The following is a 14,381-nucleotide window of genomic DNA, read 5'->3' as shown; positions in this document are numbered from 1 at the left end:
TAATTTGGTTTTCCAAGCGATATGCTTTTGATAATTTTGTCTCTAAACCGTAAGCTATAATGCAAACCTCGTAGGGTGGAGTCACTTGCAAATAAAACGCCCCATAACCAACATCCTTTGTCACAAACTAACCTTATCTGTGCGCCTAAATTGGAGGCATCAACATCAACTGAGCAGGCTATACCATTAAATCCCTGTTTAAAGACGCTTATGCCGTATCAAAAGTATCTGAGGTTTGGTTTATTCAACTTAAACGCTGCTTATCTACGTTTTAAATGCTACAGTTTGCCTTACCTAACCTCAAACAATTTTATGGGAAAGCCTTTTATTTGTCAAAGTTACTTTAGTTGCGAAAGAAATGTCATAGCCTCTCTCGTTTCTTTTAAGATATAGAATTTTGTCACTTGTTGGTTTAAATTATATAACAGTAACCAGCAAAAAACCCAAGATCGTCAAACTTAGGGAAAACTTTTCGTTCTACCGTGGGTCTGTAATATAGTTCGCATTCATAGGAAAGTTTTCAGTTTTGTTCGTATCATCAGCTCGCTTCTATCATGTTGGGATTATAAGAAAGGATTAATGTTTTGTCATTGATTTATTGCACGATCGTACGTCCAGGTTCATAGAAAGTTTCCGGTTTGTCTATTATAATTTGTTTGTTTGTATTTCCCATTCATTAGGAAACTTTTCGGTTTTGTAATGAATTTATTCCACGGTCGTACGTCCGGATTTATAGGAGAATTTCCAGTTTCCGCATGGATCCTTAGCTTGTTTTTTCCCGGGTTATTAGGGACCTTTTCTGTTTTGTAATGGGTTTTATACATAGTCGTAGGTCCGGATTCACAGAAGAATTTCCAGTTTCCGTAAAATCCTTTGCTTGTTATTCCCCCGGGTTATTAGGAACCTTTTCTGTTTTCTAATGGGTTTTCTACATGGTCGTAGGTCCGGATTTACAGAAGAATTTCCAGTTTCCGAATGGATCCTTTGCTTGTTATTCCCCCGGGTTATTAGGAACCTTTTCTGTCTTCTAATGGGTTTTCTACATGGTCGTAGGTCCGGATTCACAGAAGAATTTCCAGTTTCCGTATTGATCCTTTGCATACTTGTATGTCCTTAAAGAGAACCTTGCTGTTCTGATGTAGTTGTTTGTCAAGGTACAGAGGATAGTTTCCAGCTCTTCTGCGAATCCCTCCATATACTCCCATATGTTTCTATTGAATCCCTCCCTCGACTATAGTATCTATTATATACAAAGGTAATGTATTGTAATATCTATTATATATTACCTTTGTCATACCATTAGAATTGTACAGTATGTGCTCAAGAGCCTGACCTGTAGTGGACATGCTCATTTGTGCCATATGGTAATAAAAATGATAAAAATAAAAATAATAATTTCGCTACTGTATCAAGTTTTTATATGACGACAGATTTTTCGTTCTCTTTCTGTTAAAGTTGAGCCAAAAGGGCCTTCATTACGAAGTTGAACCAAAACGGCCTTCTGACAGCCCAGAGTGAATACTCTTATGAACCATTTGATCCGGTCGCATTCGGCTCCCTTTCACTTGCATTGCTTAATTCGATATTGGTTTTTATCTACACCAGTTATTTTCGAAAGTCTTTCTTAACAAACGAAGCGAATTTAATCAAAACGATATTCTAGAACAATGTAATATGTTTCGCGATATGGAAAACCAGAATTTAAGGAAGTACTAAATCATCACCTAGTTTTCCATCAAGTTTATCACTTACAAATATTCTCACTTAATTTTAGATAGATTGTTCGGATTTATACTAGCAGATGCTCAGATGTCAAAATACTAGAGAATTTTCCAGGCTGTTTAAATCAAGATGCATACTGTGTTTTTGGACGTTCATACAAGAGGTGTGGTTTATTTTGCGGAAATTGACTGCAACCCAGGGCCGTGTACTTTAATCGGCTTAATATCTGAGTATCCAAACTATATCGTTGCCGAGACCCTACCAAACTTTCAAAAATTTGATCGTAAGTTCGGAAATCGCTGTTGTTGCCTTTAAATGCAATAAAGAAAGGCTTGCTTTATTGCGTTTAAACGAAATAAAAGAGAAGGGAACGTGATGAAGGCTCGGATGGTGGAAAAATTGGTAGCAGGACAATTAAAAAGAATAAAGAATACACGAATTAAAAAGGAAAAAGTAAAGGCTTAAATAAGATTAATCTGCGAAAAATATTTCACCCTCGTTAAATTACTTCATCTTTCATGGTTTCTTCCAATTTGTCTATACTATTTCTTTGTATGGAGTAGTATAGCTTAATTTTTTTCATGAGAACTTTAGAAAAAATGGTACTGACTTACCGATGAATTATTTGGCGTTCTTATCCTTCCGATTGCTTCTGTTGTTTTGTTTTCTTGATTTCAGTGGCAGCGGTTTGATGTTTCTCCCTTCTGTTCTCTGCGAGAAATGCTTTGATTCTATCGCTGATGTTTACTGTCTGAGTTTTAGATAAAGTCTGCAGCAGACGTTTTTATACAGAAGTCTAAATTAAGTATCCCCCTGACTGCTGAACGCTTAGTGTGTACAGTGTGTAGAAAAATTCAGGCAGAGGACGCTGTTGAATGTCATAGATCTGAAGGAGATCGGTTACTCGTGTACATATAGTTTTTCAGGGGGTCCTATCTACTATTTGTCATCATTATAGAGGAGGTTTCAATCTCTAATTTTAGCTTATTAACGAAATAAGTTGGACTCAAGCCTAATTTTTTTCATCTTAAAATGGAAACATTATTTAATTTAAACAAAGGAATCTCTTTCTCTAAGCTGATTCGTCTTTTTTCTTTAATTTGATTTCGCAATCTCTCCAAACAATGTTTCTTTCTACCCGCGACTTAAAACAGATTATTTAAGCTTTGTTTAATATCTTAGATTTTCATTTGACTAAGTTAGCCGATAATTGGCTATCTTCCAATATCTGATTTTCTGCAAGATGTTTGTTTTGTCTTTATTACAACTTATGTGCCACCCATCCTACTTGAAACAAAGTATCATAAATGTTTGCGTTTGGTTTAGTTTCTTCCCGCCTTTGTTTCGAGATTAAGCTGCAGGACCCGTCGATAAACTTTACTTTGCCAGTGCCTGCCCTCTTAAGCAAATATTCTAGAAGTGAATAATGTCAAGTTAATTATTGCAAACCGATTGCAAATCAATGCATAAATACATTCGCTTTTTTAGACTTCCGTTTACAAGAGGATTTTGTAATTTTTATCTGCAAAAAAAGACTTATTTTTTGACTTGATAGTGATTTTCTATTTAGCATTTATGTTTGATTTATCGTGTAAAGTCTCTAGGGCCCAAATTTCCAACAATTCCGCTACTGGGTTTATCTTTTCTAAACTTTGACAAAATTCCTTCCGTTCATAAGAGGTGAAAGATGAAAATGACGTCATCAGTTGTCAGTACTAAAGATATGCCTATTTTTAAAGAATGCGTGCCTTGAAACAAACCACTTTCTCGAGCCAAGTTGCTTTCAGAGATTTAAGTTTCTAAAACACGTGGAAGAGGAAAAATTTGTTGCCATATTTTTTTTACTTGTTTAGAGGTATAGTTGCTTATTATTGCCTACAATCTTCATAAAGCTCTTCTGACTCAAGTTACGTTTTATAGCATCATCAAGTACGGCCATTTTAAACTTATTTCGTATCATAAGAAGAAAGTGCGGTGACTTTTTGATAGACGATGAGAACGACGAATGTTTTTTGAGACTGATATTTCTGTTAGCTTGGGAGAAAGACTGTTCGAAACCGTTTTGCAGGTTTGCTCATGTTTAAATATTGTAACCTTTCGGTTCGTTTTATTTTGCAATGGGAATACAGATTCAGAGGTCATTTTATTTCTGTCCCTTTAATCAAATTACGTTGCGCATGCGCAGTTAATACAAACATTTTTGGCGCGACAAACGTTTGGACAACTCTTATTTTCGTACCAATAAATTGTCAGACAAATATTTGACAAATAAATTTTGCATGCAGAAAATATTTTAAAAGGTAAGCTATCTCAAACAAAGAAGGAAGTTGTATCGTAAAAATCGTTTTAGGTTGTTTTGAGCTCTTTAACATCTTTTTAGGTGAAGAACGAAATTATTTAGCAAAATTAGGAAATTATGTTCAAGCTATTGTGAAAGAGTTTGTATGAGGCTGTTCCAATTAAAGGAATTATTTTTGTTTCTTTCTATAAATTGCTGCTTTTTTCAGGAAGGGGTTTCAGTTTTAATCCGACTCCATCTTATTTCAGTGCTTTCGTTTTCTTTCTTTTTCTTCTCGTACAAAATTCTCTTGTACCTAACATGACTAATTCATGCCCCTACGATGATAAGATTTCTCCACTTTTTTTCTCAACACTCTGCTAGGGTATAAAATAGGCTGCAAATAGTCCAGGTTTCGTGTTTCATTTATTAGAAAATCTATTAGCCTTTGTTTTTAGGCGACTTGTGCAAGCTTGGTTGTCTGTAATGGCGTTTTATATTCTAAAACTTTTAGGCTCCAAGTTTATTTCGTGCTTGAGAGAGGAGTATTTGTTTTCTTCCTGAGGACTTCTGCAAAGGACACCCTGTGTGTGATCCTGACTGGTAAGTGGTGTCCCAATATCACGCCCTATGGAATCTTTTGCGTTGCCTTTCAATTATTCAACGAGGGGTTTTTGCTAATTCTTAGCCCAAATCTATTTATATCTGGTAAGAATTTTTTTAGCGTATTTAGATTTAAATTCCCTTTAGATATGTAGTTCAGTGCTCCATTCATCACATTTTACCTCCACCTTCTATTTAATATCTAAAGTGCGGTTGGTTTCATGTTTCTACGAGCATTTAGATCAACATTTCCATGTTACCAGATCGTTTGTTGCTAGAATTCTGTCTCGATATTTTCATCAACTACTTGCTCTGTTCCTTGGGCATAAAGGTCAACAGCCTGCAGAAAGCTACGACCAGATTCACCCATTTGCGGCCTAAAAACTTAGTAGTATCTTTCCTTTGGGCACACAATTATTAAAGAAACTCTGCTTATCGCAGTCTGCAGTCCTTTATCAGGTTTCACGAAAATTCTTTCTAGAAAATAGTATTGACTTGATAAACATATTGTTATAACGGTGAATAAGAGTAATGCAACCTCTTATGGTCTATTGATCTGTGAGAGTAGAAACAAATCATTTCACAATTTTTAGCCTAATTTTCAAAATGAATAGTGGAATTCAAACTATTAAGTTTAAACCAGAACTAGCCCATTGCAAAACGATTAGTTTGAAACTATCAATGGTCCAATTGGGTTAAATGACTGCCCTTCTTCAAAGCACCTAGTTCATGATAAGCTATCGCTATCAAAACTTTTAAGCTTATGACGTCAGTTGTTCCTAGTTCCTCAAATGGTTGTACGGAAGCTTTAAAGCACGTTGGTACTTGAGAAACTTTTACAGAAAAATTTAAAAGAAATTGGTTTCAAAATTAAGGCTTCATCCTTTTGTGTTCATTTTAAAACAGACATTGTAATTTTTCTTTCATCTATTTCGTTTTCTATTGGCCATTGCTTCTAAGCCGTGGGAACATAGCCCTTCTAGACTCTACCGGTAATAAAAAGTGGAGTCCCTTCACAATATACCGGTTGAGATTTTCCTTCCAATATATGATGGGATTGGAAGTCTGCCAATAACCTATAATTGCATTCACCCCTCTTTCGCCTTCAATAACACCCCCGTTTATTACTGCTGTGTCGGCTGTTTACAGGCCTAGGTCAAGCAACCTCAATCCAATCATTTGTGGTGCCCATTGCGTTACCATGGTTATAGAAAGAATTGCGTCTGACATAGCCAATTACTGTTTGTGTCCTTCACAGGGTAATAACACACATGGTTTTAGCCTTTGAAAGAAAATTACAAATGTATTAATAACATTATTTGCTAATCCAAGTTATAGAATAATCATAACAAGTTTGGATATTTATAGACAACTGACTGTTTACGTGACACGGATGGCCTACAGAAAGATTTTAGCTGCCGAAACCAAAACTGATATACCACACTTGGTGTCCGTCATTTGGAGCCAAAACATGGTGGAATTAGGCCTAGATTACACAGGATTTGGTCACTGTTACAACTGCGCGACAGAAATTCATTTTGTGACGTCATCATCTCATATTGAACATTCCCCAATATTTACAGGGATAGTAATATCGTAAAGGTGTTGTGTTTTTGTCCTGGTATACATGCTAAATTTCTTGCTGCATCTTGCATCTTACATATTTACAATTTTTGCAGTCTTGTTAATCGGCTACGCATACCGTGATCTTCTTTGGACTTTGCTAAGAAAAGAGAGACAAAGGGAACCAATAGACGCCTAATCTGGAAACCTAGAAGTTGACAAAGCAAATGTATAGGTGTGCTCAAAATTATAGTATAAGTAGTACATAGAAACTAGAAGCCCTGTCTGTAGACAACTGTCCGTAGACAGCTAGTCATTTTCTGCCTCGGACAACCGTGAAATAAAACCCAATGCTTGTGAAAACAATCTTGTAACCAGAGTATTAACGGTGTCACTGATGTTTACAGCTTAATAAGAGTAAATACTATTTGTTTAGATTTGAAATTTTTAGTTTATAAGCATTAATAATGAAGCTAAGGAATATTTTGTCTGTGATCCAGAATACTGTAAACTTTGTATCTTTAGGCATTTAGAAATAAACATACAACATTGAAAGAACCATCCATTGAAAGAGGTTACTTACCGGAATGGTATGGATCGATTTCATCAATGCTCTCAACTTCAGTTTGTTCTTTTTGATAAGCAGTTAGTTTATTACTTAGCAGCTAGGGCTTGAGTTGGATAAATCTTCAGCTACTCCAGGGCCCTTACAAGAAGCTGTAAGCCAATACACCAAGACCCATAACACAGGAAATTTTCTTTTATTTTTTTCTTTCTTCATTTAAAGTTGGTTCTAATCAGAACCTGCTCTGTTCCTTGGGCATAGTTTTGATTAAGCTGCTCTGTCCCCACGCCATCCAGTCGCTCCCAGATCTTTTGCAAGGCTGCGCGGTGACAAAACGTTGGAAAATCGAGAGTCACCGGCACTATCTTAATTAGATTCATTTTCCTCCTTATAAATCTCTTCAAAAAGCAATGCAGCGCAATACCAAGCAGTTACAAACAGAATGGGGCTTTTTGCCAATTCTGTACGTTCCGCAAAGTTTTCTAATCCATATGATTACAATAGCTGAATTCTTATGTTCATATCTCCTAGGTGCACAACGGAAGATTTAAAGTTCATCGTGCGCTTGATAAAACACGATCTCAGAATGAACACTGGGGTAAAACATGTGTTAGTGTTCTTTCTAATGTCCATATTGCTTTTAAATATAGGAAAATATTCTTGGATTCCTTTTCAATAGAATCAGCTGTTATGAATCTAACGAATCTATTTTTCTCCTTACCGTTAAGACTGTCCAAAATGGTGTCATTTTATAAGGATTTCGTGTTATCAAATTGTCAAAATGTTTCTAAAATTATGCATTCGTTTCTCCTATGATGGTGTTTGAACAGCCCGTGAAAAAGTGGGTTGTGAAATTCCTTTAAGTTTGATTAGTACTTTAAGCAATTTATGAAAAGGTTTGATGTGCAAAACAGCAATGTATGACACATGAAATTGGAAAATCTCCGTTTTTCTGGATGCCCCATTGGTTATATTTTTATATCTATCTCATGTTAAATTCTTGCTTTTATGAATCCATATAGAGTAATTTCAGGAGAACATGCTTCTAATAACAGCCCCCTCCAATTCTTATTAGCTGTTGTGATGTACTGATTTTGGTAAAGTGACATTGAAAAGGTCCCCTTTTTGTCGATGCGCGTCATATATGATATATGTATTACAGGTAAAAGGGCTTAATGACGGGGGAAAAGGTTACCTAATTGGAAGAACCATCGTTACCAAATATAAAGAAGTTGACCAGTTGAGCTCACCCCGTAATTAATCTACACCTCTATTTGCATGTATTCCACGGTCCTGCCCTCTCTGATAGGTACAGATTCCTACTAATCCAAGTTTCGCTCCCTTTGAATTTGATATTTCTCTGTTAAAGATTTATTGAAATCTCTCAATAATAGTTTACATCATATAGTGATCTTATGTTTTGTTGTGTGACAAGCAACATCTCGACATGCTTTAGTTGAAATTTAACATTAACTTCGAATTTAAAGTTGTTAATAGCTATTTTCCGTTACTCACTTCAAAATGACGAGCTTGTAAAAATTCGTCGTTAATATTATTAAGACTAAGATTACAAACGATAAATTTTCTTTCTTTCTGCAACCAGATTCAAATGCCTCGGGGTTAAAGAAACTTCACAAAACGGTTTATTGACAAATCTAACTTCTTATAAACCTTCGTCGGGGTTAATATTTTTTTACAGAGCAAGAGAAATGTGATCTTGATCACTGGTTTCCAAATGCAACAATTCTCTTCCGGTCTAATATGAGACGAGCCAATCAGTAGGTCTATAGATTTGGTATGAATATCAATATGCTCATTTTTGTGTATAGAAAGAACGTTTCGAAGTAGCTATTCGAAGTTTCACTCTTAATGCGAACATCAGGCATTTGTTTGCATTACGCATGAAACTTGGTTCGCACAGTTGCCTAAAACCGCATTAACCGTGAAACTCGGAATAGCAACTTAGAACCGTCCTTGTATATATTTATATTTCTGCCTATACTTTATGATAAACTGGTAAACACTAATTTTCATCAATATTGATATAGTCTAATTTTACATACATGCACATGAAGCACCTGAATTTCTTAACTGCAGTAAAACAGCACCATTTCAATGTAAAAAGCTGAGTTAAGCTAAGAAAACGCTACCGATGACTTACTTTGTGTAATGGGATTATTTCTAGGCTCGATGCGTTGGATAAGAATGCCTATGCCGCTTACCAGGCTTGCAGCAATTTACAAGATGTTGTTGAGAAACTTAGCAAAAGAAAAATAGCTGATATGCCTGGTTTGCAAAAATCTTTAAGTATCAAGGCTTCACTGATGACACCTGTCAAACCAATGCTGGTGAGAATGGCTTCAATTAGCATTTTAATGCTGGCTTCTAATATTTCTTCCAAAGTTAACATTTAATCGTTAATGTTATTCATTTCAAAAAGTAGATTTCAGCTCGATGCATTTTTTCATCTTTCTTTTTACCCCTTGAAAAGTATCGTTTTGTTACAGCTGAACTTTTTGCCTTTTCATTCTGTTCATTATTTTCTACCAAACATTTTAGTTGTCAACCAGTTCGCCTGTTTGTGCAGAATATTTAGTTTACTCAATTCAAATCCAAGTCTTTTTTGGTTTAAGGGGACAATATCTTACTGCCTCCTTTCTTTTAATCAAGTCATATCTACATCAATGTTAAACATTAGAGAGTTTGCACTATGCCGTTATATGATCTACAAACCAGAAAGACATGTGATGTGAAAGATTAATCTGAAGTATATTGCGATGCCTATAGCCTGCTCTATTCTATCATTGAATCAATCCCAATCAAATTGCATCTCTAATGCTACTGCTTGCAACACATGTTTGATGCGTACTTTCTGATTCTCTTGTCGAAGACGATCATCAAGATAGAATTAATACTTTGTTGCAGCCGCATTGGTATTTTAGTGACCAGCCAAATTATGAACAATTGGTCACTGACCCTTTTGTTACTGTTGTTTTCACTGTAAGCAAGTAAGAGTGTCAATGTAAAGTACGGCAGGAAGCTAACAGCCATGCTAGCAAGAATGCACATAATCGCTTTGGCGAAATCCTTGTTTGTGTTTTGCCAGCTCGCAGTGTTGCTTGTAGATATGTTTAAGCCTGCAGTCCGTCGAATGAGCTCTCGATATGCCTTGAAGTAGGTTAATGAGATGTAAACGAACATTAGAAATCCATTTAATGTTAGAATAAGGTGTGAGATGAAAGAAAATGAGAAAACCTGGCCAAGGGTAAGCACGGTAGCACAAACGATGCTTGCTGTAAGTGCAGCTAATATATATTTGATCATTCGACTATTTGTGATGATCTGATTGTATCTATGAGGATGTTTCATGTGTACCTGGCGATCGACTGCAATTGCAAGCATAGACATTACCGAAAACTCCACCGAGGCAAAGGCAACGGCCTTCAAGAATAGCTCAGCTTTCATATTTGGATGAACAACAGAAAATGCCCAGGTGATTTCCTCCGCCAACATCTGCATCCCATTGACTATGCCAGTTATTGTATAGCAAAGTATCAGCCTGTATGACAATCTCCCAAGTCTTCTTAGCCGCCTCATTGCGTGAATTAGGAACGAGTTCACTATAATGTTTGTAATACCGACCAATATGAAGGGTGCGATGAAATTTCTCCGTATTTCATGAGTAGAACCCATCGCTTTCCATGCAATCAAATTGAAGTGATTCTTTTCTTTATTTGACCTTTCTTAAGACATTTTCCCTTATGTTTTTTATCGAAATTGCGCGATTCAGTTTTTTCTGACAGCAAAAATCACACACAATCTGTCACCAATATGATCTCATGTTTCCTTTTATAACACGTGCTTGTCCAATCGGCTTCGTGGCGTTACTTCCAGTCTCTTCGCTTGCATTGACAATGTCGGCAACGTAAATTGATTTTGTTGCTAAGCTTTCCAATTTTATTACTCTTTCTAAGTGTCATAATCCTTGACAAACAATATTAAAGTCATTTTTCGTAATCAAGCACAAAAAGCCTTCAGTTTCAATTAAAAACTGCGATGGCCTTGTTTGCCTTTTCTATACTTTTTTAAAGAAAGCAAGCAACGAGAAGTCCTACATAAACATAACTTTATATGTCCGCTATATTTTCTAAGTTTTGTCAGTTTTCAATCCTTGGACAGGTGAAAATCATAATCAGTCAGTGGATACTTGGCTTACCCGGCCAATTGGCTTCCTTTAAAAGCATTAATTTTTAGGCAGCTGTATTAGTATTGCAATTAAAACAGTCAACTCTATGTTTGTAGCAGCACGAATGAAATATCACAAGTATGAATGGCATAATGCATTTTTATAGCCAATATTTAGTTATAATATGATTACTTATAATATAAGAAATAGTGTAATTTATAAAGCATAAAATATTAACACAGAAACATATAAATGACAAAATTTTAGTGTATTATCCTACTAATATGTTAACATATTGACATATTCTCTGATATCACCTGATTACCATACTAACATATAAACTTTAAACATTTTAACACATAACTTTTTAGCATTCTTGAATTTTGAAATTTTTATATTTCAATATATTTACCTTTATAACCTTTCAACAAATTTTATAAATTTTTTGCATATTAACAAATTTACATATTCACACAGTCACATATTAACATATGGACATAAGTAATTTTGCCGTCTTATTGCCAGTATTTAACTATAACTAGAATGAACGAACTTGAACTTATCTCCCTCTCTTTCTGACCCTACCCCCTCTTTTCCCAGTCTAGAGCCACTATGGTTAGGGCATAGCTGTTGGCTTCTGGGCTTCCTAGCATTATCGACTAAAAAAGGAAAACCTTCTTTTAGCTGGTTGCTGATTGACAGGTTTACTGAAGCCAATAAGATGCTTTTACGGGATACCCTTCATATGTCAACTAGCAGAGCAGTGACTTTTGAAATTCAGATGCCGTTAATTCGGTTGTTGTCCCATCTTTATACGCATCCATTTTTCACTTCGTTTATGAATTGTACGATTTTGTCGAAGTATTATAGTGTCGAAGATTTGTCGAAGTGAAAGCAGCATCTTTGTATTATAGCAGAGATCTGGATTCGACGAGCATATTGTACGGCATCAGTGCTAAGATGAATGATCCGTTTTGATTTTCGAGTGTGCTGTGTCAAAGTATTGCTGTCATATGAATTATTAAGCGTTTTGACGGAGTCATAGAAACGGTAACGTGTCGTGCAAAGTCAGTTATAGATAGTGTCAGACCCGAGCTACAGAGATCGGAGTAGGGCTGACGAGGAAAGCTCACTGAATTTGAATTTTGCGTGAAGTGGAATACGATATGCTTGTTAAGATGCATTGGGTGAAAAGTTCTTTTTGACATTGAGATGTACTATTGTGAAGCCTTCTTTTCCACCCTTTCGATATGCAGACTGTCAAACTGCAACCTACGATTACAACTTTTAAAGGCTCTTGCGCAACCGACATGCTTTGCGGTACCTATTTTTTACATGAAGAGCAATTAACTATATTTGGTAATTTTTTGCGATACGATTTTAGGCCGGTTTCGATTATATTGTTGCAAAGCATGACGGTTGTTTAAGAGCCTTTAAGATCTCTTCTGCAAAATTTTAAGCTTCTGAAAGGTGTTTTGTGTGTTAAACATCTACAATAAGCCTTGAAAATTATCGATTTTTTAAATTTTTCCACAATACCCTCCTTGAGTCACCCTCTATATAATCTAAAGTTTGCTAAATGGGTTTACAGTATAATCCTGTTATAACGTACTTTAAGGGACCAGCGTATTAAGTACGTTATATCCGAAGTACGTTGTAACGAGGGTAAGTAAAAATTGACTGAAACCAAGCACACCTTTTGCTGGGACCAAGCACACCAGTACGTTATATCCGAAAGTACGTAATAACCGAATACGTTATAACGGGATTCTACTGTATTCTAACTTTGGATTGTTATTTCTTTATAGAAAGGACATCTAAGTGATCATTATATTTTGTTAATTTTGATGCAGGCTGAGGCATGCAAATCGACGACGTTTGCGATGAAGAAGTGTCCAAATGGAATGTTGGCGGAAATCAAGTACGATGGAGAACGTGTGCAGGTAATTTTTGAAATGTCTTTTTTACAAAAGTGTCAGGTGAAAACATCAGACAAACCGGCAGCCAAATGACTCTTCGTCTCAACTCCTCGGTGCTGCCAAATGCTCGCTGTATAAAATATCTGTATTCTAACTTCATTTCGTTAGTATTGACGGTTATAGATTTTTTCAGAATTTCAGGAAGTCGACTTCAAAAACCAATGCCCCAAGCCTCTACGTGTCTCAAGGATTGTCCCTGGAAAAAATTAACTGTTTTTGCTGTTTTGGGGTTTTTGTCTAAAGTCTTTAAATGCCCTGGCACGATGCTGCTTGTTATCTGTACTTTTGATAAGCAGAGTCCTAAATGCTTAGAAGCACTTTTTTGCAGAGTTTTTGCCAATTAAAAAACATTGAAGGTGCTATCACCTCCTAGCATCTTTTGCCATCCCTCCTTTGGACTAGACCCCTTTGCAAAGTTTTTCTAGTGTTTTCCTTCTTTTTGTTGTTGTTAGGTGCCATTGAATCTTATCTCGCTCTGCCTTTTGAATGGCCCAACTTTCATATCCATACATCATCATGGAGAAAACGATGGCCTTCACAATTCTGATTGGTGTTGACTTTGATATGTTGTTTCCTTCATGACCTTAATCAGCTTGCTCATTGCTGCTCTTCCTTGTACGCCTCGACGTTGAATTTATCCTGCACATGATGTGCATGCCTCTTTTTCTATCTTTGACCCAAAAAAGATGAAGTTGTTGCCAACTTCAACTTCTTCACTTTCAAATTCAAACTTTTCAATATCAGCTGTTCACATCACCCTAGTTTTTTTATTTTCAACCTTAGACCATATTTTTTGCTGTCTTCTTTTACCCTCAGCAATAACAGTTTTATTTGCTTCTCTGTCTCAGCAACCAGAGTTATGTTGTCTGCATACCTGGGATTGTTGATTTTCGCACTATTGGATCATCATAGAAGTGGAGTAAAGAGGAGGTTTCTAGGTATTATATACGAGCTTGAAAAAGAAGGATACATAAGAATCTATACATCCCATCTGTTGACAAAGGAATTTGAAATCGGACAGAACTAAAAACAAGAAACATTCCTGGCAGCTCCCGTTTGTGCAAATCACATAGATAAGAAGATGAAACGAAGTAGCTAAGAAAATTTAGGAATTAATTATGGGGTCATGAATATACTCTATACCCACCTATACTCTATCAACATGATAAAATGTTAGCCTCAATATCAGACAACATGATGAAAGAAACGCTGGAACTTGCAGAAGAATTTCAAAAGAATAACCTCTTAAATTTCAAACCGGACTACAGTGAACAAATGATTATGATATTTTGTAATAAAAAAACAGAAAAGAAATGAAAACCTAATACAGAATGGATAAGATATTAACACAATAGAATCGTATAAGTACCTTGGTGACTGGAAAAAATATAAAAGTAACATGGACCTCTGCATTAAAAAAGATCAAATTCGGCAATGGGGATAATAAAACTCAGTCAAAAGCTTTGCTATATAAAGTCCTTTCTG

The 14,381-nt window shown here is 35.8% G+C and overlaps 2 protein-coding genes across 9 annotated transcripts in view; one reads left to right on the top strand and one right to left on the bottom strand.

Moving 5' to 3' along the window:
- The window catches only part of LOC135688246 (uncharacterized), a 30,692-nt gene extending 28,145 nt beyond the window's left edge, over positions 1-2,547 (bottom strand). The window contains exon 1 of the mRNA XM_065205019.2: positions 2,337-2,547. The gene's annotated coding sequence lies outside the window, so the exon portion shown is untranslated. The remainder of the gene's footprint in view (positions 1-2,336) is intronic.
- The window catches only part of LOC135688242 (DNA ligase 3), a 46,409-nt gene that overhangs the window by 13,246 nt on the left and 18,782 nt on the right, over positions 1-14,381 (top strand). For 6 of the 8 annotated variants that reach the window (XM_065205012.2, XM_065205009.2, XM_065205008.2 and 3 more), the window contains 3 exons: positions 7,263-7,340; positions 8,917-9,079; positions 12,771-12,860. In XM_065205012.2, coding sequence (XP_065061084.2) covers positions 7,263-7,340; positions 8,917-9,079; positions 12,771-12,860 — 331 coding nt within the window. Of the gene's footprint in view, positions 1-6,259; positions 6,402-7,262; positions 7,341-8,916; positions 9,080-12,770; positions 12,861-14,381 lie in introns of those variants that run through there. The other 2 variants (XM_065205015.2, XM_065205014.2) reach the window with 2 other exon arrangements.

Source organism: Rhopilema esculentum, chromosome 19 (genome assembly GCF_057945365.1).
Source record: "Rhopilema esculentum isolate cy_ngs chromosome 19, ASM5794536v1, whole genome shotgun sequence".
NCBI classification, from domain to species: Eukaryota; Metazoa; Cnidaria; class Scyphozoa; order Rhizostomeae; family Rhizostomatidae; genus Rhopilema; species Rhopilema esculentum.
The sequence above is the reverse complement of the archived record's forward strand: the minus strand, read 5'-3'. Positions and strand labels throughout refer to the sequence as shown.